At 39.7% G+C, this 27,966-nt stretch overlaps 1 protein-coding gene across 1 annotated transcript; it reads left to right on the forward strand.

The window, feature by feature from the left end:
• Positions 1-22,799: 22,799 nt before the first annotated feature.
• POM121L12 (POM121 transmembrane nucleoporin like 12) lies at positions 22,800-24,085 on the forward strand. Its single transcript, XM_006929091.5, has one exon. It carries the CDS (start codon positions 22,941-22,943, stop codon positions 23,661-23,663), a length of 723 nt encoding a protein of 240 aa, XP_006929153.2. The 5' UTR covers positions 22,800-22,940; the 3' UTR covers positions 23,664-24,085.
• The last annotated feature ends 3,881 nt before the right edge of the window (positions 24,086-27,966 follow it).

Genomic DNA, 27,966 nt, shown 5'->3' on the forward strand with positions numbered 1-27,966 from the left:
TATATAAATCTAAAATTGTACTGGACGAGGCAATTCAAGATAGTGGGGTCGAAAGATCCTGAACTCACTTCCTCCCACAGACACAATAAATCTACAGCTACATATGGAACAATTTTCTCTGAAAAAGACCATGAAAACTAGCTGGACAGTTCCACACAACAAAGGATAAAAGGGTGACTTTATGATGGGGAGAAGAGGAAGATATATGTTTTTTCTAGACTCTTCCTGGCACAGCAACCCACAATTAGGAGAGATCTCACAAAAAAGGAGCTTCTCCCTGAGGAGAGGGATTTGTGCATCGCATCAGGCATTCCGATCCTTGGGACCTATACCAAAGTGACAAGTCCCCAAATTGTCTGACTTTGAAAAACAATGGGATTTACATCCAGGAGAACCACAGAGCAGTGGAGACTTGAGATTCTGTTCTTAAAAGGCTCACACATAGACTCACCTGCCCAGAACCCAGCGCAAAAGCATCACTTTGAAAAGCACCTAGGCCATATGTGAAAGATTCATTACTAATATTCAAGTGTCTGCTGGAGGGCAGGAACGTGGTGGGCATCTCTCTGAGGGTGGAGGGGTTGGCGGGCATCATCTTTGCATTCTCTTTCTACTTGGTTAGTTTCAGTATTGGTGGGCATGAGTTTTGCAAGTTTTCTCTAACCGGCTCCACCCCAGCTCTACTCATGCAGCCCCACTGAGGCTGGCAGGCAAACACCCTGCCCCTGCACCTCCAGCCCCGCTGAAGCTGGAGGGTGAGTGCCTACCCCCTCGTTCCTCCCGCAGCCTGCCCCAGGCTGGTGGATAAGTGCCCTGCTCCTGTGTCTGTCCTGTCATCGCATCAAAGCCCGTGGGTAGCTGCAGCCCACATAGGGTGTTCCCACTGAGTGTCTGGCTCTGGCTAACGGGGGAAGGAGTTCTGAACCCTACAGGTCTGAGACAATCGGAGAGACGGTTTGGGGCTGGTTATCACACCACCCCGTTCCCTAGGGAATTTCACAGACAGCAGACGGAAACGCTCCTCCAGCTTTTCTGGGAAAAAGTTCTGTTTACTTTTTGTCCTGGAAATTCAGCCTGAGGAGAAGGTCTACCACTCGTCTAGAGGCTACAGAGGTACTCTCAGGGAACATAGGCTTCTTTGTGCTCTACCTTGGCCTCACCTCTGAAAGAAGCTTATACACTTGTCTGACCACAGTGGTGTGAAATTAGAAATCGATGGCAAGAAAAATAAAACCAGAAAAAAATCAAAATATGTGAGGATTACACAGCATGCCACTGAACAAACAAAGGATTGATGGAGGAAAAGAAAAACACAACAACCTTGAGACAAATGAAAATGGAAATGTGGCACCCCAAGAATGATGGAATGTAGCAAAAGCATTTTGAAGAAGGAATTTTATAGTGATAAAGGCTGACCTCAAGAAACTAGTAAAATCTCAAAGACGTTACTAACTTTACTCTTAAAAGAACTAGAAAAAGAACAGAAGAAAACCCAAAGTTAGTAGGAAGAAAAAAGTAATAAGGAATAAAGATCATACCAGAAATAAATATATTAGATATTAAAAAGATAACAGAAAAGATCAATAAAACTAAGAACTGGTTCTTTCCAATTATGTTGACATATCTTTGCTAGACTTACCAAGAGAAAAAGGAGAGAAAGCCTAAAAAAAACAAAAATGGAAGAGGAGAAATTAGGACTAATACATACACACACACACACACACACACACACACACACAGAGGATCATAAGAGACTATTATGAACATTTTTTTCACCAAAAAATTACCGAGACACACCAAAAAACATAGAAGAAATAGATATATTCCCACAAACATACATTCTTCCAAGACTGAATCATGAAGAAAATACAAAAGTGATAGACCGATTACTAGTAGAGAGATTGAATCAATAATCAAAAACCTCCCAGCAAACAAAAGTCCAGGACCAGGCAGCATTGTTTGTGAATTCTACCAAAAATTCATAGATTTAATGCATGTGCTTCTCATACTCTTCCAAAAACTACAGAGGAGGAAAGTCGTCCAAATTTATTTTATAAGGCCAGCATTACCCTGATAGCAAAACCAGATAAGAACACCAAAAACAAATAAATAAATAAAAATTTAAAAAAAAGAAAAGAAAATTATAGGCCAACACCGTATCTCTGATGAAAAGAGAAGCAAATATCTTCAGGAAAATATTAACAAACCAAATTCAACAATACATGTAAAGAATCATAGAGCATGATCAAGTGAGATGTAAAACAGAGTTGCAAAATTAGCTCAGAAATTCTAAAGATAAAAATCATATGATTATGTCAAAAGACAGAGAGAAAGCATTTGACAAATTTCAACAATGCCGTATGATAAAAACATGCAACAAACTGAATACAGCAGAAACATACCTCAGCATAATAAAGGTCAAATGGGACAAGCCCATGGCTTACTTCATACTCCATGGGGAAGAACTGAAAGACTTTCTTTTAATATCAGAAGCAAGACAAGGATACTCATTCTTACCACTCTTATTCAGCATCATATTGGAAGTTGTAGCCCCAGCAATTAGGCAGGAAAAGTAAATAAAAGCATCTATCCAAATTGGGAATGAAGATGTAAAACTCTTACTGTATGTGAACAAGATAATTTTATATAGAGAAAACCCTATAGACGCCAAAAAAAAAAAAACTATTAAATCTAATGAACAAACTCAATAAAGTTGTAGATTATAAAATCAGCATACAAAAATCTGTTGTATTTTTATATATTAACATTGAGCTATCAGAAAGCAAAATTAGCAAAGTAATTATATTTATAACTGTATCAACAACAATAAAATACCTTCGGATAAATTTACCAAGGAGGTGAAAGACTTATGCACTGAAAACTATCAGACATTGGTTAAGAAATTGAAGACACAAATGAAAACATTCTGAACATCAGACAACACTAAAATATTTATGAAACCTCAAAAGACACAGAGGAGCAAAAACATTATTGATAAAAAAAAACAAAGCTAAAACATCACACCCTGATTTAAAATTATATTACAAAGCAGTAGTAATCAAAACAGTATGATTTTGGTATAAAAACAGATACATGGAGTGGGGCACCTGGGTGGCTCAGTTGGTTAAGGGTCTGATTCTTGATTTCTGCTCAGGTATTGGTCTCAGTGCTCATGAGACTGAGTCCCAAGTTGGCTCCACACTGGGTTTGAAGCCTGCCTGGGATTCTCTCCCTCCCTCTCTCCCTGCCCCTCCCCTGCTCTCTATCTCTCTTTGTAAAACAAAACAAAACAAACAAAACAAAACAGATACATAGATCAATGGAACAAAATAGAGATCCCATAAATAAACCCACACATATATGGTGAATTAGTTTATGACAAAGAAGGCAAGGATATGTAATGAAGAAAGAACCATCTTTTCAATAAGAGGTACTGGGAATACTGGACTGTCACCTGAAAAGTAAGGAAGCTGGACCACTTTCTTATACCATACACAAAATTAACTCAAAATGGATTAAAGACTTAAATGTAAGACCTGAAAAGCCATAAAGCCCTTAGAAGAAAACTAGGTGGTAAGTTTCTTGACATTAGTCCTGCATTGATCTTTTGGATCTGACACCAAAAGCAAGTACAACAATATCAAAAATTAAAAAAAAAAAATTGGGACTACATTAAACTAAGAATCTTCTGCATAGCAAAGGGAACTGTCAGCAAAATTAAAAGGTGACCTAGTGAATGTAAAAAAACAAACAAACAAAAAACATTTGCAAATCATACATCCAATAAAGGGTTAACATCCAAAACATATAAAAGATTTATGCAACTAAATAACAATGACAAAACAACAACAAAGAAACAAAAATAATACAATTTAAAAATGGGCATAAGTGGGGTGCCTGGGTAGCTCAGTTGGTTAAACATCTGACTTTGGCTCAGGTCATGATCTCATGGTCTGTGAGTTCGAGCCCCAAATTGGGCTCTGACAACTCAAAGCCTGAGCCTGCTTAGGATTCTGTGTCCCCACTGTCTCTCTGCCCCTTCCCTCCTCATGCTCCGTCTTCCTCTTTCTCTCAAAAATAAATAAAAGTTAAAAAACAAAAAACAAAAAACAAAACCGCTATGACCCAGCAATTCCACTTCTGGGTATTTATCTGCAGAATAAAAACACTAATCACTAATTTAAAAAGATATATGCATGATATGCAGATATCCATGTTTATTAAAGCATTATTTTAAGAGAACAACCTATATGTCCATGGACTGATGAATGGATAAAGAAGATGTGATATATATACACAATGGAATACTGCTTGGCCATGAAAAAGATTTAAATCTTGCCATTTGTGACAATATGGGTGGAACTTGATAATGTTATGATAAGTGAAATAAGTCAGAAAGAAAAAGATAAATGTCCCAAGATTTCAGTTATATATGTAATTAAGGGGAAAAAATAAGCAAACAAAATTCCCAAATTTAGAAAAGAGATTGGGGGTTACTGGGGGAGTGGGTAGGCAAAATAGGTAAAGAAGATTAAGAGATACAAACTTCCTGTTATAACATAAATAAATCATGAGGATCTAATGTAAAACATGATGACTATGGACAATACATTACTGTATATTTTAAAGTAGCTATGAGAGTAGATCTTGAAAGTTATCATAAGAAGAAAGAATATGTAACTACGTGTGATGATGGATGGTAACTAGACTTATTTGCATACAAATATTTGTGCAATGTATACAAATACCAAATTATTATGTTGCATTTTTCAAACGAATGCAAGGTCATAGATCAAAAATGCAATAAATAGGAAAATAAATAAACAAATAAGTAAACACATGTAAAGAGATCAATTTGGGCCTTTGAAAGAAAGTCTCAGGTTGAGGAAGAAAATGCAGCTAAACTCTAAGAGACATAGAGAAAACAGAAGTAAATTGTGTGCCAAAGTATAGAAAAGTAAATTACATTAGGCATACGCTGGCAAGAAGAAAATTTTTAGGCGAAATAGGTATAAAGTTAAGAACTGTGTTAAGGATAAATACAGCCATTAAAAATTATAAAAAAGGAAATTTATCAGCAGTACATAAGTATCCCATTTAAGTATATACTATTTAAAATTAATAAATCAGCACTGAAGGAAATACAAGGAGACAGACAAGTTACCCATCATTGTGGAGATTCTAAACCAGAATTAGCAATTTTAATATAATGGGGAATATATATACATAAAAATGTTTACCAAAAAATTACCAACTGAAAAGCTGCAAATTAAGTCTCTGAAGTACAAAAAAAAATGAAATTGCAGAACATATGTTTCCAAAAATGCAGTAAATTTAGAAATCAATAAAATGGGACAGAGGAAAAGATATGAACTTTTAAAGTTTGTTAGTCATTTTTGAGAAAACAAAAATTTTGAGTAGTAAACTTGAGAAATAAAATTATATTAAGTTGTGGGTGTTTAGATAAAATTTTATATAAGGAAATATATACATCAAAATGCATATATTAAAGCACTGAGCAATGTATATTAATTATACTGCAATAAAAAAATACATATGTTAGAACACTAGAAGTAAATTGGTTGTCAATTCAACTATAAAAGTTAAGAATGTAATTAAGCCAACACAGTGTTGAATCTAAGAATTAAAAAATTATGAAATGGGTGAAATAGGTGAGGGGGTTAAACCTTTAAAAAGAGAAAAATGACGAAATTAATAAAATAGAAAGTAAAAGATTAAAACCAAATGCTAAACTTTGGATAACACCCTAAAAATTATTTAAAAAATTTTTTAATGTTTATTAATTTTTGAAAGAGAGAGCGTGAGCACTGGAGGGCAGAGGGAGAGGGAGACAGAATCTGAAGCAGGCTCCAGGCTCTGAGCTGTCAGCACAGAGCCTGATTGGGGGGGGGGGGGGCTTGATCTCACAAACTGTGAGATCATTACCTGAGCCAAAGTTAGACGCTTAACCAACTGAGCCACTCAGGAGTCCCCAAAATTAATTTAATCTTAGTCAAGACCACAAAAGAAAAATAAAGCGTAAAATAACAATACAGAGAATGAAAAACATATTTAATGCAATTTTTAGATACTACAGATGAGTAATGTTCTAAAAAGGTATAAATGCATAAATTGATTCATACAGAAATAAAAGGCAGGAATGGGACTATCTATACTTATTTTTTTTGAATTTGATTCACATTTCCATAGCTTTCATAAAAGATGTTTCAGACAATAGAAAAAAGAATGAAAGCTCTCTGATTATTATGCTGTATAACTTTGACACCAAAACTTTCAAGAATGATACAAAAAAAAACCCCTAAGTCAACTTTTACTTATAAATTTATATATAAATATTTTATTTATTATGTTTTAAAATTTTTTCAAGTTTTATTTATTTTGAGAGAGACAGAGACAGTGTGAATGGGGAAGGGGCAGAGAGAGAAAGGAGAGAGAGAGTTCCCAAGGAGGATCCATGCTGACTGCAGAGAGCCCAATGCAGGGCTTGAACTCACAAAACCATGAGATCATGTCCTGAACCCAATCACAAGTCCTATGCTTAACCGACTAGGGCCGGATTTACAAATATTTTAGATGAAATATCTTTATGATAATGAATTAATAAATAAAATCCATTGATGAAATAGTTTTTAACACCAGAATGTAAAGATGATTTAACATAGCAGATCAACATAATTACTACTCAGTGTTGAAGAAATACATAAATGTATTATGAGGTATGCAAACAATATTTATAAAATTCAGTGCACATTCACACAAATACTCCTAGAAAGCTAGGAACATTATTAATGTGATATGAGTATTCCAAGCTACAACAAATATTACTTAACAATAAATCTTTAGAATTTATTTTTTGTTAGAAACAATAAAATTATGCTTGTTTTCAATGCAGTAGTCAGTTCTCTCCTAGAAGTAAGAGAGAACAAATACTATAAGAAAATAGAAATATGTGGAATATAGACTGAATAGAAATAAAAACAATTTTCATTAGTGGGAGGTCGTTTGTGAATGTAGAAAACAGATTCCACAGGCTAATGATTAGAGCTCGGGTGTTCATTAACATTACTGAATACAAGGTCTTAATATAAAAGTCAATAGTATAGACGATCCATGACTTAAGTGGGTTCCACCTACAATTTTTTATCTGTAGGTTGGTGTGAAAGCAATACTCATTCAGTAAAAACAGTACTTCAGATTTTGAATTTGGTTCTTTGTGAAGCTATCAATGTACAATATAATCCTCTCCAGTGATATTGGGCAGGGGCAGGGAGCCATGGTTCCCAGTCAGCCATGTCTTCATGGCGGTCAATACCAACACACTGACAGCCATCCTGTTTTTTTCACTTTCAGTGCGGTATTTAATAAATTACATGAGCTAGTCAACACTTTATTATTAAATAGGATTTCTGTTAGAAGATTTTGCCCAACTCGACTAACATTAAGTGTCGTGAACATATTTTTTTTTCAAATGTTTTTTATTTATTTTTGAGACAGAGAGAGACAGACAGAGCATGAGCAGGGGAGGGGCAGGGAGAGAGAGGGAGACACAGAATTCGAAGCAGGCTCCAGGCTCTGAGCTGTCAGCACAGAGCCCGACGCGGGGCTCGAACTCAAGGACTGTGAGATCATGACCTGAGCTGAAGTCAGATGCTTAACCGACTGAGCCACCCAGGCACCCCTCGTGAACATATTTAAAGTAGGCTGGGCTGACCTATGATGTTGGAAGGTGATACACTTTGTACATAGAGTGTTTCCAATTTACAGTGGCTTTATCAGGAGGTAAATCATAAAACATAAATCAAGGCAGACCTGCATTCCTGTATACCAGGAAATTCTGGCAAAAATACTTTCTTTTTTTTCAATAATGCCATTCACAATAGAAGCCAATTACAAGGCATGGAAATAAATCTAACACAAGGTATGAAAGACTTTCATAAATTGAACATTGAAGGGCTATAAAGGAAGAATCACATTATGTGGACTGCTCTGACTGTCGCCCTTAGAAAAGGCAATATCACAAGGAATGGCAGTACCTCCCCAGTTTATCTGGAAGTCAACTGCAATCTTCATCAATATTCCACTGGCTTTTCTAATTTTTTTTAATTTTTATTTTATTTTGAGAGAGAGAGAGAGAGAGAGAAAGACAAAGCATGAGCAGGGGAGGGGCCGAGAGAGAGAGAGAGAGAGAGAGAGAGAGAGAGAGAGAGGGAGACACAGGCTTCAGGCTCTGAGCTGTCAGCACAGAGCCCGACTCGGGGCTCAAACTTATGAACCGTGAGATCATGACCTGAGCCAAAGTCAGACACCTGACCCACAGAGTCACCCAGGGGCCCCTCCCACTATTTTTTTTATTTTAATCCTTATTTTGGCAAAATGATGTGGCAATAATTACCGATGAACAAATGGTCAAGAATATCCAAGACAGAGTTGAGGGAGAATAATGATGATGAACTCACACTGGGAAAAATACAAACAAGGGTATAAGGTAATGGTAATTGAAAGAGCAAGGCCATGCTAGGGTCAACATAAGACAACTCAAGACAATAGCTTGCCTAGAAACACACACAGGGATAAATGTATTTGAAACTACAGTGGCATTAAAACCAGTGGAAGAAAAGACAGATTTAATAAACGAGGCTGCACTTGGCTTTTTGCATGGATAAATAAGTATGAGATTAGAATCCTATAACACAATCTATTCTTACCAAAATTGCAGATGAATTAAAACCTACAAAATAGGGAAACATCGTTTTGACTCCAGAAACAGAAAAAAAAAAAAAAAAAAAACATAAAGGAAATATGGATCAATTTCACTTCATTACAGAGGAAGATCATCGATTTAGAATGAGAAAAACACCATAAAATAAAAAGAAGATATCTGCAACAAAACACTGTCTTCATTGAAGCACTGGTAGACTTTAATATAAAACCTGTAATATTGAGCTTCTCTTGCAATTCAGATGCCTTGTATCACTTTGACCCCATTTTATATGTCAACCTTGGATGGGATCAGATGACAATTATCATTTTAGGTGGGGTGTATAATCTCAATGCTGAGGAATTGTCAGGTGCAATTTTCCTTCTAATTGCATTGTCATGTTTCATAATTGTAGAGAACAAAGTGAAACATTTTTGTACATGTGATTTACACACACACACACACACACACACACACACCACTTTTTATCTCCATCTTTCTGGTCTTTGGAGATACTGGTGTTATGTCCCCTGCATAAAAGTTCCTGTGTGGAATATAATTTATCTTATTATGATACTTTGCTTAAACTCTACTAAAGACACATTAAAATATATGCACCCTCCCCTCTAGAGGTGGAATACTTTTATGAGGTAAAGTAAGCGGACTGGGCAGCACAGGTGTGTAGGTTTGAAGAAGCAGGGTCATTGCAGGCACGAAACCTGGATACTCATCAAGATAATTTGGCTAAGACCCACAACTTATCCTGCAGAGTTCATCATGACTATCCTGATTCTCCATCTGTAAAACACCAGTCTGCCTTATTTCCATGTAACAGACTTTAGCTCAGCATTTATCTATGACAATTTTTGTTGGGTATGCAAATGGTATAAATTTCCACTAGTCTTCTGCAAACTTTCTGTGTCATTGTTGTCTGTTTCAATATGGCCTGTACTATTGCCTTTTGTTCTCATGAATTACAAGTGTTCTGCTTCACCAATATCAATAAAGATCAAGTAAGGCCTTGGAGCCCATCAGTTTCTGCCATATATTAGGATTCTCGATTCCTTCTTTTTTTTTGAAAGATTTTTTTAATTTATTTTGAGAGAAAGAGAGATCAGAGGAGGGGCAGAGAAAGAGGGAGAGATAATTTGGTTATGAACACAGAGTCCGATGTGGGGCTTTATGTCACAAATCCTGAGACCATGACCTGAGCTGAAATCAAGAGTTGGACGCTTAACCACCTGAGCCACCCAAGTGCCCCAGGATTCTTGGCTCCTTCTTACATCACCATAGCCATTTGAGAAAAATTATTAACTGCATGGCCTGGACTGCTTTTGTTTGATTGTTTTGTTTGTCTTCAATATTTAGATTTGTGTCTAACGCATAGACTTAATTTCATTAAAAGACAAGTTTTTTAAAGTTATGTTGCCTTTGAGGCATAAAGAACTTGTTTCAAGTTTCTTGTCAGATGCCCTTCTTAATTCCAGACATAAATGCCTACTGCTTTTCTTTAAGCTATTATGCTATGACTTCTGTGAAATTTACACTGGCATGTCTTCTGTCAGTAAACCAAAGTTGTTTTCTACTAATATTTATTTTTACTTACTTATTCATAAAATCAACAAAAATAAACCCACCATCTTTTATAGCAGTGAACATTTTTGCTATCTTGAATATTGGATCTATTTTTTTTTTCTCAGACTACATCATCCACCATCACTCCTTTTTCGCAGAATTCCTGAAATCTCATTCAAGGTGCTCAATAATCTAATTAGTCACATAATATCTTTAGGACAAAAGAAATAAGCTTTTTCAAGGTTTGATTTTAAAATGTAATGAATCAAAGTATTAATGAAGTTATGCATAATTAACATAATATGACATATATTAATTCTAATAATCATACCATTAAGATAGAAATAATTTAATAAGAATTCATTAGTTAATAATTGATAAGAATTAATACTTGTGATATGTTAATTTATACTTCTTGGTAGATTTTCTTAAAATGTGTATATTGTACGGCTGATTTTAATTCATTCAAACCATATGGTCATAATTTGGTTGAAATTCATTATCTTAACTAAAAAAAACAAGTTCATGTATGTTTGAGTAATAATGTAGAACCAAATGGGTTCATGGAAATTATAATTTTAGGTTATGGCTATAATTTCATAATTTTTATATTGGATCAGGAATCAGGGACCTTAACTACATATCTTCCAAAACTTATCAAAATGTCTCTCTATGACCTTGAAAATGAATTCAAGCTAAACATACTGCTGTGTTGAGATAGTAAAAAAAAAACACAAAAATTAATTCACAAAAATAATTTAAGTAATTGATCCACAGATCAGACTAGTGAGGTGGTGGGCACAATAATGAGTTGAAAGAAACACTGGTCACATGGATTTGAATGCTAAGTGAAACTCCTTTTCCAAGTCAATCTGATTTGGTGAACAAAGCTTGATCAATCAGCTTCCCCACAAATGAAGTAATCCTGAGATTGCTGAATGAGTTGTGTTCAGCCAAGAATACAATATTCAGTATTTTGGCATTCACAATAACCTGTGGCAAAGTAAATCAATATAACCAGTGTCTGAACATCAATCAGTTATTTAGTTTATAACTTTTATAGGGTTTATAACCATAAATCCCTAAACTTGGGCATATATTCATTCTGCTTTTGTTTTTGCTGTCCTTACCCTGAAGATAACAACACACCGTATGCCAGGAATTATTGAACCTTTACCTTTTGGACATCATTTAATGTATTAGCTTGTACTATTTTTTTCACGAGTGTGACTCTGTTGATATAACAGTTAAGTGTGATCAAGGCAAAGCCCATGGTGGCTGCTCAGTGGGACGGTTTCTCTCATTCATTCATTTTCTTTCATTTATTTTATAGCAAATGAGCCATTCATGAGGATGCTTATGGGTAGTCAAGTCAACAAGAAACATGCATGCTTTTCTGATGCTTAATCTTTCTTGACTTCCATTATTTTTAATACATTTTAGGATTATTTTTCAATTTCGGGTGAGCCCAAGACTATCAGAAATGTTCCTAAGAAAAGAAGATTTGACTGCCAAAGAGCATGCACTATAATGCCTACACCTGTGGTGTTCATCTTTCTTAAAAGCTACAAAAATACGCTTCCTACTGTGACATCTGATATTCCAAAGAGCCAGCTCTAGAAATCACCCCTTCATTATGTCTCCGTAATTATTGTTTTCTGTCTGATGAATCTTATGCAAGCTGTGATACTTTGAATTATGGATCTGGGAGAGTTACGAGGACAAAACTAGCTGCAATTCATGCTGCTGTGGGCACCAATCCTGGCTTCCCAAGCAGACCCTGTCATTGCTATCCGCTCTGTCATCTGGGCTCATTTTTGGTGAGTTGATCAAAATTCTAACTTATAGGACCTTGGGGTGAATTTTTCATCTAACAAGTGTTGGGAATACATGGCAGGTGAGATATTGTATACAGCAGCACTCAAGAGACATAATTTGGGGCCTTAAAACTTTCATTTTCAGGAAGAAATTGCTCAGCATAAAGTGCCACCTCTATTTTCATTTTATGGCCTGAAAGTTTTGATTATAGAATCATATCCGAACGGGACATTAAAAGGCACACATTTTATTCCATATGTATTTAACAAACTATTGGATACATAACAGGAGATCATTCCAAAAAGAATGCAATGTCATGACATGATGTTCTGAAACCTTCTCAAAGTGTACATCTTAAAAGGAATTCTTTTTTTATATATACAAAGCAAATACATGAATGGAAGGTAAAAGTTGAACCTTTCCAAATGCAGGAAATAATCTTTCTTTTTTTAAATGTTTATTTATTTTTGAGAGAGAGAGACAGACCGTGAGCAGGGGAAAGGCAGAGAGAGAGGGAGACACAGAATCTGAAGCAGGCTCCAGGCTCTGAGCTGCCAACACAGAGCTCCACGCTGGGCTCAAACCCACGAACTATGAAATCATGACCTAAGTCGAGGTTGGACACTTAACCGATTGAGCCACCCAGGCACTCCATAAATGCAGGAAATAATCTTTCAACGTGCATTTATTAAGTGCCAATGCAAGTGCCAGCTACTAAGCTTAGTGCTGGCTTTATAGTTCTGGTAATATGGACTCAGTGCATGAACTAGCTTACCTTCTGAGATTTACTCATATACATAGTAAGGGAGCAGACATGTTATTTTCTTTATCAACGGTTACACCTGTATATGAATGAATGCGACTTTCTAATAGAGGAAAAACTTGGGCAGGTATACATGCAGCAAAATGGAAGGAAGAAGTTGCACCATCAGGAACGTCAACTAACTCAATGTGGACAAACAAGTGGGATGTCAGAGTCCACAGGGGGCCGTGGTCCCCACCCAAGACCAGCCATTCTGGACCATAGCTGACAACTAGATTCAATGGGAGGACTTTGAAAATATGCCTTATATATTCACAGATCTTCTCTAGACCATTTGAAACGAAGTACCAGGGCAAGGGGTTTTGCATGTCAGCCTAATGTGCAACTGGGGTTGAGAACTTTGCATCTAGACCTGGGTGTCCCAAAGTTTAAAATGAACATGTCCAAATGCTAAAATTATTTAACCATTGAGGGCGGTGCCTGGGGCCCTACTGTCTAACAAACACCCAGGATATGACCAAGATTACCAGTGCTTGGAGAGCTTGTGACCTGCTAGAAATGTAGAAGTTGAGACCACACCTTATTGAATCAAAACCTACATTTTAACATCGCCCAATGATTTTAACAAACATTAAATTTTCAGAAACGCTCCTAAAAAATAGACACTTTTTCCGAGTGAGGAAAACAATACTTAGTATAATTTAGATATCATATGATAGTCTCCTTTCTCTTTAATAACTAGCTTAAATTAGTATAATGCAATAAATTCTAGATCCTGAAACCACATACGTACACAGTTAAGTCTATAGCAGCCATTCTCAAAGTGTGATCTCAGGGTAGTTGTCCTTTTATCAGCTGGAAAGATGTTAGAAATGTGCCTATCTAGGTAGGAGCCAAGATGGTGTAACAGCATGGAAGCTTTTTGTGTGTCTCGCGTCCGTGAAATACAGCCAGACCAACACTAAACCATCCTACACATCTAGAAAACTGACTGGAGGCTTAACACAACAATCTGCACAAGCTGAACCACAGAATTCAGCAGGTACACGGCGCGGAGAAGTGATCTCGGGGAGCGAGAGGTGCAGGAAAGGAGGTGCTTTTGCGAGCGGAGAGAGGACGGAGACTGGGAGGGGGAGAGAATATGGGAAAAGCACCCCGTCCCCAAAAGCAACTGGAGAAAAAGTGGAAAACTGGAAACAGCTGCAGGGACTAAACTAAAAAGGGAAAAAGGAGAGGGTTTCAATTCCATTAAGACTGTAAACAAGGGGAGCGCAAAGGCTGCAACCCCGCAGCTCCATACCTGGCGGTGCTCTCGTGGGAAGGGCGAATCCCCAGGAACAGAGTGGGGTCCGGGAGGTTCTCGGGCCACACGGGGAAAAGCGGTTCCACTGCTGGAAGCCCATTTGGTGACTGTTGAGGCCACCTGGTCCCGGCAGACCCCAGAGGGCGGCCACACTCACTGGTGCTGGGACAAGGTCGTTAAGGGTGAAGTCTGGTGCCAGGTGTGTGTTGTGATTTTCCATAATCCCTGAAACGCGGCTGCTACACTGTGTCGCAAACGTTTTCTGGGACGGGCTGGCACCTGGCCACAGTCTCGGGGCACCGGGGGCAGCCGCAGGGTTTGGCAAGCGTTCCTGGGTGCAGCCGGCATTTGGCCATTGCTCATTCGGCCAGTGCTCAGTGAGACCCTCCCGCAGAGAGGCGGAACGGGCCAAAGCCACAGTCCTTCAGAAGTAAGGGGCCGGGGGAAAAAGCCACATCTGAGACAAAACTCAGGAGAGAGGTACTTCCGGGGCCTGGTCACAGAGAGCGAAAGAGCGGGGAATGGATGAAAGCCGAAGACAGAGGACAGGTGCGCGATTGCTGATCCTCCAGAGAAGAGACCGGACAGCTGGGTGGTGCCATTTTAACCGCTCCTGCGCATGCGCATACGCACCTACAAGCGGGCAACCATCCACCCCAGTAGGCTAGCAGCGCCATCTAGTGGAGAACAGAGCCGTTACACAGAGCCCCACACAACTGGGCCAACTTCGCTCTTCAAAAACACAAGTCTCACCGCGGGCTTAGTTTATGGACTAGAAAGCGCTACATAGACTGACTTCTAGGGGAAAACGAAGTAATTTCAGTCCTACTTCAGTCTGTTAGCAGGTCCATCTATTCAATTTTCTTGCATTTTTTTCTCTCTTTTACACTTCTTTTTCTTGAATACAGAAAGAGAAAAAATTCATTTTTATTTTCAATTTTTATTAAAAATATTTTTCTTTAATTTTTATTACTATATTTTTTACTTTTGTGTATTTTTTTTCAAATTCTATTTTACCTCCATCGTTTTATTTTAGCCTATTTCAGTGTATTCACCTTTTCAAGTTTTCAAACAATTGCCTTTTTTCTTTTTCTTTTTTTCCTCCTTTTCGTTTCTTTTCTTTTTCTTGAATGCAGAAAGAGAAAAACTTGATTTTTACCTTCAATTTCTATTAAAATATTTTTCTTTAATTTTTTTACTATATTTTTTGCTTTTATGTAAAGTTTTTCAAATTCTATTTTACTTCCATCATTTTATTTTAGTCTACCACAATGTATTCACTTTTTCAAAGTTTCAAATGATTTCCTTTTTTCCTCTTTTTTTCTATTTTCTATTTTCTCTTTTTTCTCCTTTTCATTTCTTTTCTTTTACTTGAATATAGAAAAAGAAAAAATTCATTTTGATCTTTGATTTTTAATAAAAATATTTTTATTTTTTTCTACTATATTCTTTATCTGTGTATATTTTTTTCAAATCCTATTTTACCTCCATCATCTCATTTTAGTCTGCTTCAGTGTATTCATTTTTTCAAAGTCTCAAACAATTTCCTTTCCCCTCCCCCATTTTTTTTCTCTAATCTGTCAAACCACTTTCAACACCCAGACCAAAACACACCTAGGATCTAGCATCGTTTATTCGATTTGTGTGTGTGTGTGTGTGTGTGTGTTTTAATTTTTTAATTTTAATATTTTTTTAAATTTTAATTTTTCTAATTTTAATTTTTCTACCTCATTAATTCCTTTTCTTCCTTCAAAATGACAAAACGAAGGAATTCACCCCAAAAGAAAGAGCATGAAGAAACGACAGCCAGGGATTTAACCAACACAGATAAAAAGCAAGATGTCTGAACATTTAGAATCACAATAATAAGAACACAAGCTGGAGTCGAAAATAGATTAGAATCCCTTTCTGCAGAGATAAAAGAAGTAAAAAAATAACCAGAATGAAATTAAAAATGCTATAACTGAGCTGCAGTCACGGATGGATGCTGCGGTGGCAAGGATGGATGAGGCAGAACAGAGAATCAGTGATATAGAGGACAAACTTACAGAGAATAATGAAGCAGAAAAAAATAGGGAGATGAAGGCAAAAGAGCATTATTTAAGAATCAGAGAAATCAGTGACTCATTAAAAAGGAACAACATCAGAATCATAGGGGTCCCAGAAGAGGAAGAGAGAGAAATAGGGGTAGAAGGGTGATGTGAGAAAATCATAGCAGAAAACTTTCCTAACCTGGGGAGAGACACAGCAAAATCCAGGAAGCACAGAGGACCCCATTAGATTCAACAAAAACCGACCATCAACAAGGCATATCATAGTCAAATTCACAAAATACTCAAGGCAAAGAGAGAATCATGAAAGCAGCAAGGGGAAAAAAGTCCTTAACCTACAAGGGAAGACAGATCAGGTCTATCTAGGATCAGACCTATCTACAGAAACTTGGCAGGCTAGAAAGGAGTGGCAGGATATATTCAAAATGCTGAATCAGAAAAATATGCAGCCAAGAATTCTTTATCCAGCAAGGCTGTCATTCAAAATAGAAGGAGAGATCAAAAGTTTCCTAGACAAACAAAAATTGAAGGAGTTTGTGACCACTAAACCAGCCCTGCAAGAAATTTTAAGGACTCTCAGAGGGGAGAAAAGATGAAAGAATATATATATATATATATATATATATATATATATATATATATATATAAAGTAACAAAGATTAGAAAGGACCAGAGAACACCACCAGAAACTCCAACTCTACAAGCATCATAATGGCAATAAATTCATATCTTTCCGTACTTGCTCTAAATATCAGTGGACTCAATGCTCCAATCAAAAGACATAGGATAACAGAATGGATAAGAAAACAAGATCCATCTATATGCTGCTTACAAGAGACCCACTTTTAGACCTAAAGACACCTACAGATTGAAAATAAGGGGATGGAGAACCATCTATCATGATAATGGTCAACAAAAGAAAGCCGGAGTAGCCATACTTATATCAGACAATCTAGACTTTAAAATAAAGACTGTATCAAGAGATGCAGAGGGCATTATATCACAATCAAGGGGTCTACCCACCAAGAAGAGCTAACAATTGTAGATATTTATGTGCCAAATGTGATAGCACCCAAATATATAAATTAATTAATCACATACATAAAGAAACTCATTGATAGTAATACCATAATAGTAGGAGACTTCAACACCCCACTCACAGCAATGGACAGATCATCTAACCAAAAAAATCAACAAGGAAACAATGGCTTTGAATGACACACTAGACCAGATGGACTTAACAGATATATTCAGAACATTTCATCCTAAGGCAGCAGAATATACATTCTTCTCCAGTGCACATGGAACATTCTCCAGAATAGACCATATACCGGGACACAAATCAGCACTAAGTAAGTACACAAAGGTTGAGATCATACCATGCATATTTTCAGACCACAACACTATGAAACTTGAAATCAACCACAAGAAAAAATTTCGAAAGGTAACAATATTTGGAGGCTAAAGAACATCCTACTAAAGAATGAATGGGCTAACAAAGCAGTTAAAGAGGAATTTAAAAAGTATATGAAAGTCAATGAAAATGATACCACCACAACCCAAAACCCCTGGGACACAGCAAAGGCGGTCATACGAGGAAAGTATATAGCAATCCAGGACTTCCTAAAGAAGGAAGAAAGATCTCAGATGCACAATCTAACCTCATGCCTTAAGGAGCTGGAAAAAGAACAGCAAATAAAACCCAAAACCAGCAGAAGACAGGGAATAATAAAGATTAGAGCAGAAATTAATGCTATCAAACCCAAAAACAAAACAAACAACAACAACAACAACAAAAAACAGCAGAACAGACCAATGAAACCAGAAGCTGGTTCTTTGAAAGAATTAACAAAATTGATAAACCACTAGCTAGTCTTATCAAAAAGAAAAAAGAAAGGACACAAACAAATAAAATCAAGAATGAAAGAGGAGAGATCACAACCAACACAGCAGAAATAAAAGCAATAATAAGATAATATTATGAGCAATTATATGCCAATAAAATGGGCAATATGGAAGAAATGGACAAATTCTTAGAAACATATACACTACCAAAACTGAAACAGGAAGAAATAGAAAATTTGAACTGACCCATAACCAGTAAGGAAATCAAATTAGTAATCAAAAATCTGCCAAAAAACAAGAGTCCAGGGCCAGAAGGCTTTCCAGAGGAATTGTACCAAATGTTTAAGGAAGAGTTACCACCTATTCTCTTGAAGCTGTTCCAAAAAATAGAAAAGGAAGGAAAACTTCCAAACTATTTCTATGAAGACAGCATTACCTTGATTCCAAAACCAGAGACCCCACTAAAAAAGGAAAACTATAGACCAATTTCCCTGATGAACATGGATGCAAAAATCCTCAACAAGATATTAGCCAATCGACTCCAACAATACATTAAAAAAATTATTCACCATGATCAAGTGGGATTTATACCTGGGATGCAGGGCTGGTTCAATATCCACAAAACAATTGACGTGATTCATGACATCAATAAAAGAAAGGACAAGAACCATATGATCCTCTCAATAGATGCAGAGAAAGAATTTGACAAAATACAGCATCCTTTCTTGATAAAAACCCTCAAGAAAGTAGGGATAGAAGAAGCATACCTCAAGATCATAAAAGCCACATATGAACGACCCAACACTAATATACTCAACAAGCAAAAACTGAGAGCTTTCCCCCTAATGTCAGGAACAAGACAGGGATGTCCACTCTCACCACTGTTATTCAACATAGTATTGGAAATCTTAGCCTCTGCAATCAGACAACACAAAGAAATAAAAGGCATCCAAATCAGCCAGGAGGAGGTCAAACTTTCACTCTTCGCAGATGACATGATACTCTATATGGAAAACCCAAAAGATTCCACCAAAAAACTGCTAGAATTGGTTCATGAATTCAGCAAAGTTGCAGGATATAAAATCAATGCACAGAAACTGGTTGCATTCCTATACACCAACAATGAAGCAACAGAAAGAGAAATCAAGGAATTGATCCCATTTACAGTTGCACCAAAAACCATAAAATACCTAGGAATAAATCTAATCAAAGAGGTGGAAAATCTATACACTGAAAACTATAGAAAGCTTATGAAAGAAACTGAAGAAGACACCAAAACATGGAAAAAGATTCCATGCTCCTGGATAGAAAGAACAAATATTGTTAAAATGTCGATACTACCCAAAGCAATCTACATATTCAATGCAATCCTTGTTAAAATAAACCAGCCTTCTTCACAGAACTAGGATAAAAAAATACTAAAATTTGTATGGAACCAGAAAAGACCCCAAATAGCCAAAGCAATCTTGAACAAGAAAACCAAAGCAGGAGGCATCACAATCCCGGACTTCAAGCTGTACTACAAAGCTGTAATCATCAAGACAGTATGGTACTGGCACAAGAACAGACACTCATATCAATGGAACAGAATAGAGAACCCAGAAATGGACCCACAAACGTATGGCCAACTAATCTTTGACAAAGCAGGAAAGAATATCTAATGGAATAAAGACAGTCTTTTCAGCAAGTGGTGCTGGGAAACTGGACAGCGACATGCAGAAGAATGACCCTGGACCACTTTCTTACACTATCCACAAAAATACACTCAAAATGGATGAAAGACCTAAATGTAAGACAGGGAGCCATCAAAATCCTTGAGGAGAAAGCAGGCAAAAACCTCTTTGATCTTGGCTGCAGCAACTTCTTACTCAACACGTCTCTGGAGGCAAGGGAAACAAAAGCAAAAATGAACTATTGAGACCTCATCAAAATAAAAACCTTCTGCACAGTGAAGGAAATAATCAGCAAAACTAAAAGGCAACCAATGAATGGGAGAAGATATTTGCAAATGACATATCAGATAAAGGGTTAGTATCCAAAATCTATAAAGAACTTATCAAATTCAATACCCAAAAAACAAGTAATCCAGTGAAGAAATGGGCAAAAGACACGAATAGACACTTCTCCAAAGAAGTGTATTATATATCTATAGGTATCCATAGAGCTATATATTTCTATCTACCTGTCAATCGATGGGTCTACATTCATGACCTTGGATTTGACTGAAAAAAAAAATCGTTCCTGAAAAAGAAAAGGAACAATTGGTAAAATTCAAATAGAAAACGGAGTTTGTTTTGTAGCATTGAACTGAAGTTAACTTCATAGTTTGTGAAACTTACCATAGTTACATAACTTAATAACATTAAGACAAGGAAGATAAGGGAACTATATACAGGGCAGAGTTTATCAGTCCCTGCAGTGCTGACTTCTATGGTGAGATCACTCTTTGCCGTCTTGTGCATCGTAAGATGTTTGACGACATTCCTGGCCTTTACCCCTTAGATGTAAGTAACATCCCCAGCCTACTTTTTCTAATGTCCCTGGGATAGGAGTGGGAAGCAGGAGAGTTGCTTCTAATTGGCAACCAATGATTCACATTAATTTCTAATGTCAACTAACCAAAATAAATCTGTTATCTCTTCATGTGTGAGAAAGAGAAGAAGCAGACATATTCATTGTCAATCCAAATAACTTGTAACTAATCAACATGTTGATTTGCAGGTGAAGATCTATTTACAAGGGATTAACTTATGTGCCTCACCAGTAGAGAGATTGTGGTTTTTCAAAGAGTATTTAACCACAAACCAAAATGGCGCTCATAGGACTGTACTGCAAATAGGATGTGGGAAACCCTGTAGATACTGGGCATTGAAATACATTTTAAGAAATCTATATTCAATTGCATTGACAGTCCACTCTGGTGACAATGATATTACTGTCTTAAGAGGCTTCTTAGCTATAGAGTCATTGCTATCATTATCAGGAAATGTCTTGTTAAGAAGAAAATTATAGCATAGGAATTTCTTGTTTTCAAAATCATATCCTGAGGGATTGTCACCAAATAAAGAATGTGGAAGAAATGAACAGGAATTGGTGAGTGGAAAGTGTTACAGATCTCATCCTCCAGTACCCCTTGGCTGATAGCACACCTACCTCTCCAACAAGCGGATTCCTTCCCAACTGCAGAAGCCTCATGGAGCCTTCTCAGTAGGCTCCTTCTAATGTCCTCAACATTTACCTGTTTGCCTCTCAGATCCAAAATGCACCTGTGGCTTGCTCTTGGATTTGGTACTTACTTCATCAGCTTCCACTTTTCTGTACCTTTACTGGCTCTTTCTGCAGGCACGTGCTTTTGAGGAAAACGTTCTGAGGAACAGTTAGTTTCACACCACCCTCAGCCTCCCCCACAATATATGTATTCTAGTCTTCAAACGCTGGTTTTGTTGTCAGATGCTTTTCACTGTTCATCGGAAATGCGAACCACTGCTGTTGTAGACGTGGATTACCAATAACGATGGAAAAAAGAGAAATGGCATTAACGTTCAAAGAGAATAAAATCCACCCGCGAATGTATGAATGTAGGAAAGCTTAAATTACAGGGAAGTCTTCATAAAACCCACATTGTTGGGGCTAAAACGTAAATCGTGGTCTGCTGTCACCATTTCCTTAAGAAGCAAATTGCAGAAAGTAACACTAACAACCATTCTAGAAGAATAAAACATGCATCATGTTTACTGAAACAAAAACCGGTTATTTATTTTTCCTTAAAAGGGCATTCAAATGAATTATGTTTAGCTTTTACGATAATGAAAGAGAGTGGCCGTCTGTCAATACTGGATCTGTAATTTTTATGAACTGCAGGAATTATTATAGCTTCTTCCTCTAAAGTCGAGTACCAAAATAGAGACACTCCTTCTGGGGGAGATGTAAACCAGCATAGACCCTGTGCAGAACAGTTTGGTAATGTCTCAAGAGCTTAAACAGTTACCATAGGACATAGCAATTCTGCCCTAGCTACACACCAAGAGAAATGAAAACACTTGTCCATGTAAAATTTTATACATGAATGTTCATGACAACATTATTCATAATATCAGATGACTGGAAACAACCCAAATGCCCATTTACTGGCCACAGATAAACACAATGTGGTCTCTCCATACAATGGAATGATGCTGGACCATAACAACAGTGAAATGCTGCTGCATAGAAGGACCTGGAAAAGCATAGGCTAAGCAAAAGAGGCCAGTCACAAACCACTACATATTACATGACCCCATTTATATGAAAGCTCACAAATAGGAAAATCTGTATCTAGAGAGAAAATGAATTAGTGAATGTTTCGTGGCTCCGGAAAGGTAGGGGGTGGATGGGATAGCTATTGAGTACAGGATTTGCTTTTGAAGCAATGAAAATGTTTTCAGGTTGACCATGGTGATGAGTGCACACATCTGTGAAAGTACCACAAGTCATAGAAATGTAACCTTTGGGTGAATTGTATGATATGTGGATGATATCACAATAAAAATGCTGGGAGGTGGGGGTGGGAGTGGAGATCGTGAGCGCTTAGGCCTCCATCCACAGCCAAACTCCTGCTACCAGCAGCAAGGGGAACGGAGGCTGGAGGCTGTGAGCCCCGCGGGCTGCCGCTGCGCCAGCAATCAGCTCCCGCGTCCCCGCTGCGGGCCCCACGCGCCCGCCAGGTTGAGAACGGTTACAACGCCCAGGCTCGCGCGCTTTCCCTGCGCCCAGACGCCACCGGTCATCTGAGCCCCGGACACTTCGCCGGCAGCCGGGTCCTGCGACTTTGGGAACTTCTGGAAGTCGAATCCCCACCGGAAGGCCCCCGCCCCGCCGTCGGCTCCCATGGGCAGCAACGTGAGCCCGCCCAGGCCCGCGCAGCCACCCCTCGGCGCAGGGCACCCTAAGCCCCGGCCCCCGCCCGCCTCGACCCAGAACGGCGGGCGCCGCGTCCGCACCGGCCCCCTCCCCCGGACGCCGCTCAACTGGGACCCCTCCAGCCCGCGGAGGGTGGTCACCGAGGCCTGGAGGCGCTTTCCTGCCAAGGCGCCCCCGGAGACCGTCCTGGGGCCGGACCTGTCCAGCGCCTGGGAGAGTTACATGAAGCGGTGGGTTTGGAGTGCCCGCCACCCGAGACGGACCTGGAGCCCCGTGACCGTCAAGATCGCGCCGCCTGAGCGCAGGGGGAGCCCCTGGGCGTCTGCGGCGCAGGGGCGCGGCGCCCCGGACCCGTGTGCCAAGGAGACTGTGCTGAGGGCCCTCAGCCAGTGCCCTAAGGGCAACCGTAGGTTTGACGGGCCCCTGTGGTTTGAGATCCCGGAGGGCGTGAGCCGGAGGCCCAACCCAGAGCCCAGGCCTTCCGCCTTTAAGCCCCTGATCAGAAATGGAGAGGTCCCTTCCTTCGTGCCCAGGCCAGGGCCGCTGGTCAGAAGCCTTCACTGCTGGAGCTGCAGTGTGTCGAAGGAGGACGCGGACCTCGGGCCCGATGCCCAGCCCCCACCGTCTGCTGACCACCCTGCAGCAGGGACACTGTCAGCCCAGGACACAGATCCTCAGCTGCAGAGCTGAGAAAAGAGGCCGCGCTCCTGGGGCCTCACACCTTCCTCCAGTACCTAAGAGCAGCGCCTGGGGCTCTCCTTCTCCACCCCGAGGTTACCCAGCCCTCAGGCTCCTTTGATTCCTGAGTCAGAGCCCCCTTACCTGCCTCCTGAGACTCACCATTGTGTATTTATTCTCAGCCCGCTGACCCCTTGCTCTATCTCTTCGTGGGACCCTGACACAGGACTGCGGCGGCCCCCAGACCCGCCTGTCCTTCCTGCGTAGATCCCGCGCTGAAAATTGTTGATAAGCCCCCTGCCTCCCCCGGCCTCCCCCTGCGTGCCTTTTTCGCTTCATTTTCTGGAAAATAGTTTTTCTTCCCCACCTTCCCTCTTTGCCCGGCTTGTATAAATATTTGATCGCATTAAAAAATAATATTAATACTTTAAAAAGGTCTTGTTAATGTCACGCTAAAGGGCACGTGGGTTCCGGATTGCAAGGGCGAAGCGCCTGCACGGGTAATAATAACTTGTGTTTATTTGAGGCCCAGCTAGAAAGCGGCGAGAGACCGGATAGGCTGAGGAGGCGTGGCATGAGGCCGTATACAGTACGGAAGTGTGTGAGTTTTATTCTGGGAACCACCGTTTTAGGCAGAGGAGAGGATAACCAAGTTGATAGGTTGGCAGCTTGATCGCTCTGGCTGTTGTGTGGAGAGTGTGTTATCCAAAGGCAGGGATTGAAACAGAAACGAGGGGTGCCCGCTGCTGAGAGGGAAGCAATGCAGGTGAAAAGTGCACATGAATTTGGAGTGTGTCTCGACGGTGGATGTTTTGGGGCTCGCGAATGCGACGGATGATAGCATTAGGCGAGTGGAAGAATCCAGGTCTCGGCTTATTGGTTCCGGAAACCGCCTGTGACAGTGCCCTTTGTTGAGGTGGGAAATGGCAGTGGGTTGAGGATTCTGAGCTGGGCATGGTTGCTCGATACACACATTTGTTACTCCGGTGAAACGGTCATCTGTGCCTTTGAACACATCAGCCTGGAACTCAGCGGAGGGTTTGAAGGCAGGGAAATAAATGCAGAAGTCGTGAGCACATAAGCCCACTTATATGCATGGTGGTTAAGGCCAGGGACTGCATGGGATCGCCTCTGCAGAAAATGCATGGTGATGAACCCTGCCCTGCTTCCATGTTTAAAAGGTGAAAGAAAGGAGAGAGAAACCTAAGAAAACCACGGAGGTGGGAGAAAAGTCAGAAGCAGCAGGGACACCAAAAGAACTCTAGAAAGTGGGATTTGTCACCCATGTTGGCTGTGGAAGCGAAGTTAAGAGATATTCCGTCACTGACTTTGAAAAGAGGAATTGTTTCAGAGTGTAGGAGGTCAAGGCTGAATTAATTTGGAAGACGTTGGGAGGGACGGATGTGGAGGCAGGGTCTGGAGGAGCCATTTGGTAGATATTGAGTGGTGAGGTATAGCAGGCAAGTGGGAATGTTGGGGGCAGTTTTAGCTTATTTGGAAATTGTATTTTAAGAAAGGATAGGGAGGGGTGCCTGGTAGCTCAGTCGGTTAAGCCTTGGACTCTTCATTTCAGCTCAGGTCATGATCTCACGGTTCATGGGTTCAAGGCCCATGATGGGCTCTGTCTGCACTGACAGCACGGAACTTGCTTGGGATTCTCTCTCTTTCTCTCTCCTCTCTCTTTTCCCCTTCCCCTGCTTGCATGTGCACTTTCTGTTTCTGTCTCTCTCAAAAATACTCTAAAAAAAAAAGGATTGGGAATATAATATGTAATACGTTCAGCCCATAAGTGATCATTGGCAAGATCTGGAAGGATGACCAGTTAGGTGCCGGTGGAGGGTGGGCTGGTACTTGATCCTCAATCACAGCAGGGGCTGGGGGCTGTAGTGTGGAGCCAGGGAGGTGGATCTGGGCCCCAGAGTGACTTACTTCTCTGTCTCCCGCTCTACCAGGGAATCACAAAGCAAGATGAGGTGAGAGAGGGCAGAAGGGACATATTTGAGGCTTGACAAAAGAGCTGAGCATGTGAAACAATTCTCTGAGTGGGACAGAAAAAAGAGTGGGAGAACGTAGTGGAATTACGAGAAAAAATGTCGAGTGTTCATTGTGGGGTTGGGTTCTTCAAATCAAATGGGAAACCCGGAAAAATGATTCATTAGTCTTCTTTAGATTTTATTGTAGCTGAACTAGTATAAATGAGGATTGAGTCCATCATGGGTTTTAACTGTTATATTTTAACCAGTCTCACATTAACTGTTACAGTCCAAAATAATTTAATAAGGAGGAAGGAAGCAAAGGAGGTAAGATGTGTATTAGACAGGGTTCTCCTGAGAATCAGAACCAGTGTGTGAGTGTGTGTGTTCTTGGGTTCACCTGTGGGGGGTGGGGAGAGAGAGAGAGAGAGAGAGAGAGAGAGAGAGAGAGAGAGAGAATCTCAGAGGCTCTATACTCAACATAGAGTCTTATGTGGGGCTCAATCTCAGGTTGGCAAGATCATGACCTGAGCTGAGATTAAGAGTCAGACTTAACCCACTGTGCCAACTAGGCACCTCTAACAGGGTGTTTTTAAAGAAGTAATTTTAATTTGGATTATGGATTCAAACTGGTTAAGAAAGAAATTGATAAGGGAGGGAGATTGAATCCTATGGGGAAAACTATCAGAAGTCTTAATGACAGACCTCGGAGGTGTGAGAACGAGGAGAGGGGACAGAAATCTATCAGTGTCATAGACATGGTCAAGAAACTTGGTGGATGGGGGTGCAATGAATAGTGACCAGAGGAGGACTAAGGGTGAAGATGAGGGGGGAGGAATTCAAAGGTTTATGACTGCAGGGAAGGCAGCACATGGTTGCCAGCATGATTTCAAAGTAGTGGGAAGTTTTGAAAGAGTAAAGAGACATAATAGTCTGGAAGGAGCCAACGTGAGCCAGAAGTGCACCTGCTGTCTGGTCCACACCACGAGCATCTTGGAATGTGGGGGGAAGAGTGTCTCTGCTTCCAGTTGACTCTGATGGGCAGTGCGTACATGATAAATGAGGGCAGGAGGTTGAAAAGAACCATGAGGGCTTTCAGCTGTGTGGGGATTTTCTAATCATGAGTCTCATGATGAGTTTCCAAGGGCTTGCAAGGCTTGGGCACACAGGATGGGAGTGACCTGGGAGCTTGTGACCTTGGGAAGAGATTCCTGATGGGGTTATTCACAGCAGTGCCTCGGAACAATGTGGTCCACCAGTCACATTATAGGACAGAATATTAACCTGGAATATACAAAAGAATTGACCAAGAGCACAGGGAATCTTATTCTGGTGAACCAGCCTTACAGGGACCTAGGAGAGTGTGCCTGCATGGCCAGCCAACGCCAAGTGAGGCCTCTGCCCTTGTGTCACAGAGGTCCAGCAATATGGGACATGCAGAGACAAATGAGTCCCTGGGGCAGACCAGAGATTCCTAAAGTAGAAATTTAATATATGATAATACTAACATTTGAAATCTGTGTGAAAGGGGCACCTGGGTGGCTCAGTCGGTTGGGCATCCGACTTCGGCTCAGGTCATGATCTCGCTGTCCATGAGTTTGAGCCCCACGTTGGGCTCTGTGCTGACAGCTTGGGGCCTGGAGCCTGCTTCAGATTCTGGATCTCCCTCTCTCTCTGCCCCTCCCCTGCTCTTTCTCTCTCTTTCTCAAAAATAAGTGAAGATTTGGGGTCCCTGGGTGGCTCAGTCGGTTGAGCGGCTGACTTCAGCTCAGGTCATGATCTCGCGGTCCGTGAGTTCGAGCCCCGCGTCGGGCTCTGTGCTGGCCGCTCAGAGCCTGGAGCCTGTTTCAGATTCTGTGCCTCCCTCTCTCACTGACCCTCCCCCGTTCATGCTCTGTCTCTCTCTGCCTCAAAAATAAATAAACGTTAAAAAATTAAAACAAAATAAGTGAACATTAAAACAATTAAAAATAAAATCTGTGTAAAATAATTAACTACTAAAAACCTTGAATTGAAATTATCAGCTTCTTAATTAGGAAATAGAACACAGCCTTCTAGCTCTTATATGAAACACACATGTAAACATCAAAACTACAAGAGTTGAAAATTCAAAGAAAATATTTTATTTCCCAGGAGTAAATTAAAGTTTAATTACACACATGATACATTTTGAAAATTTAAGCTTTACAGATAATGTTAAAAACCCTCCACCAATCTCCTCCTTTGGCATTCTTAAGGAGACTAAAACCCCAAAACCATACAAGCAAAGTTTGTAACAGCTAATATTTTGAAAACCTAACCTGGAATAGAACAAAGACTTCAAAAGCAAGTGACAAGGTTGG

Source organism: Felis catus, chromosome A2 (assembly GCF_018350175.1).
Source record: "Felis catus isolate Fca126 chromosome A2, F.catus_Fca126_mat1.0, whole genome shotgun sequence".
Taxonomy (NCBI): Eukaryota; Metazoa; Chordata; class Mammalia; order Carnivora; family Felidae; genus Felis; species Felis catus.

What these genes read in the sequence shown, in the direction of transcription:
- POM121L12 (XM_006929091.5), top strand. Translation starts at nt 22,941, where the DNA reads ATGGGCAGCAACGTGAGCCCGCCCAGGCCCGCGCAGCCACCCCTCGGC.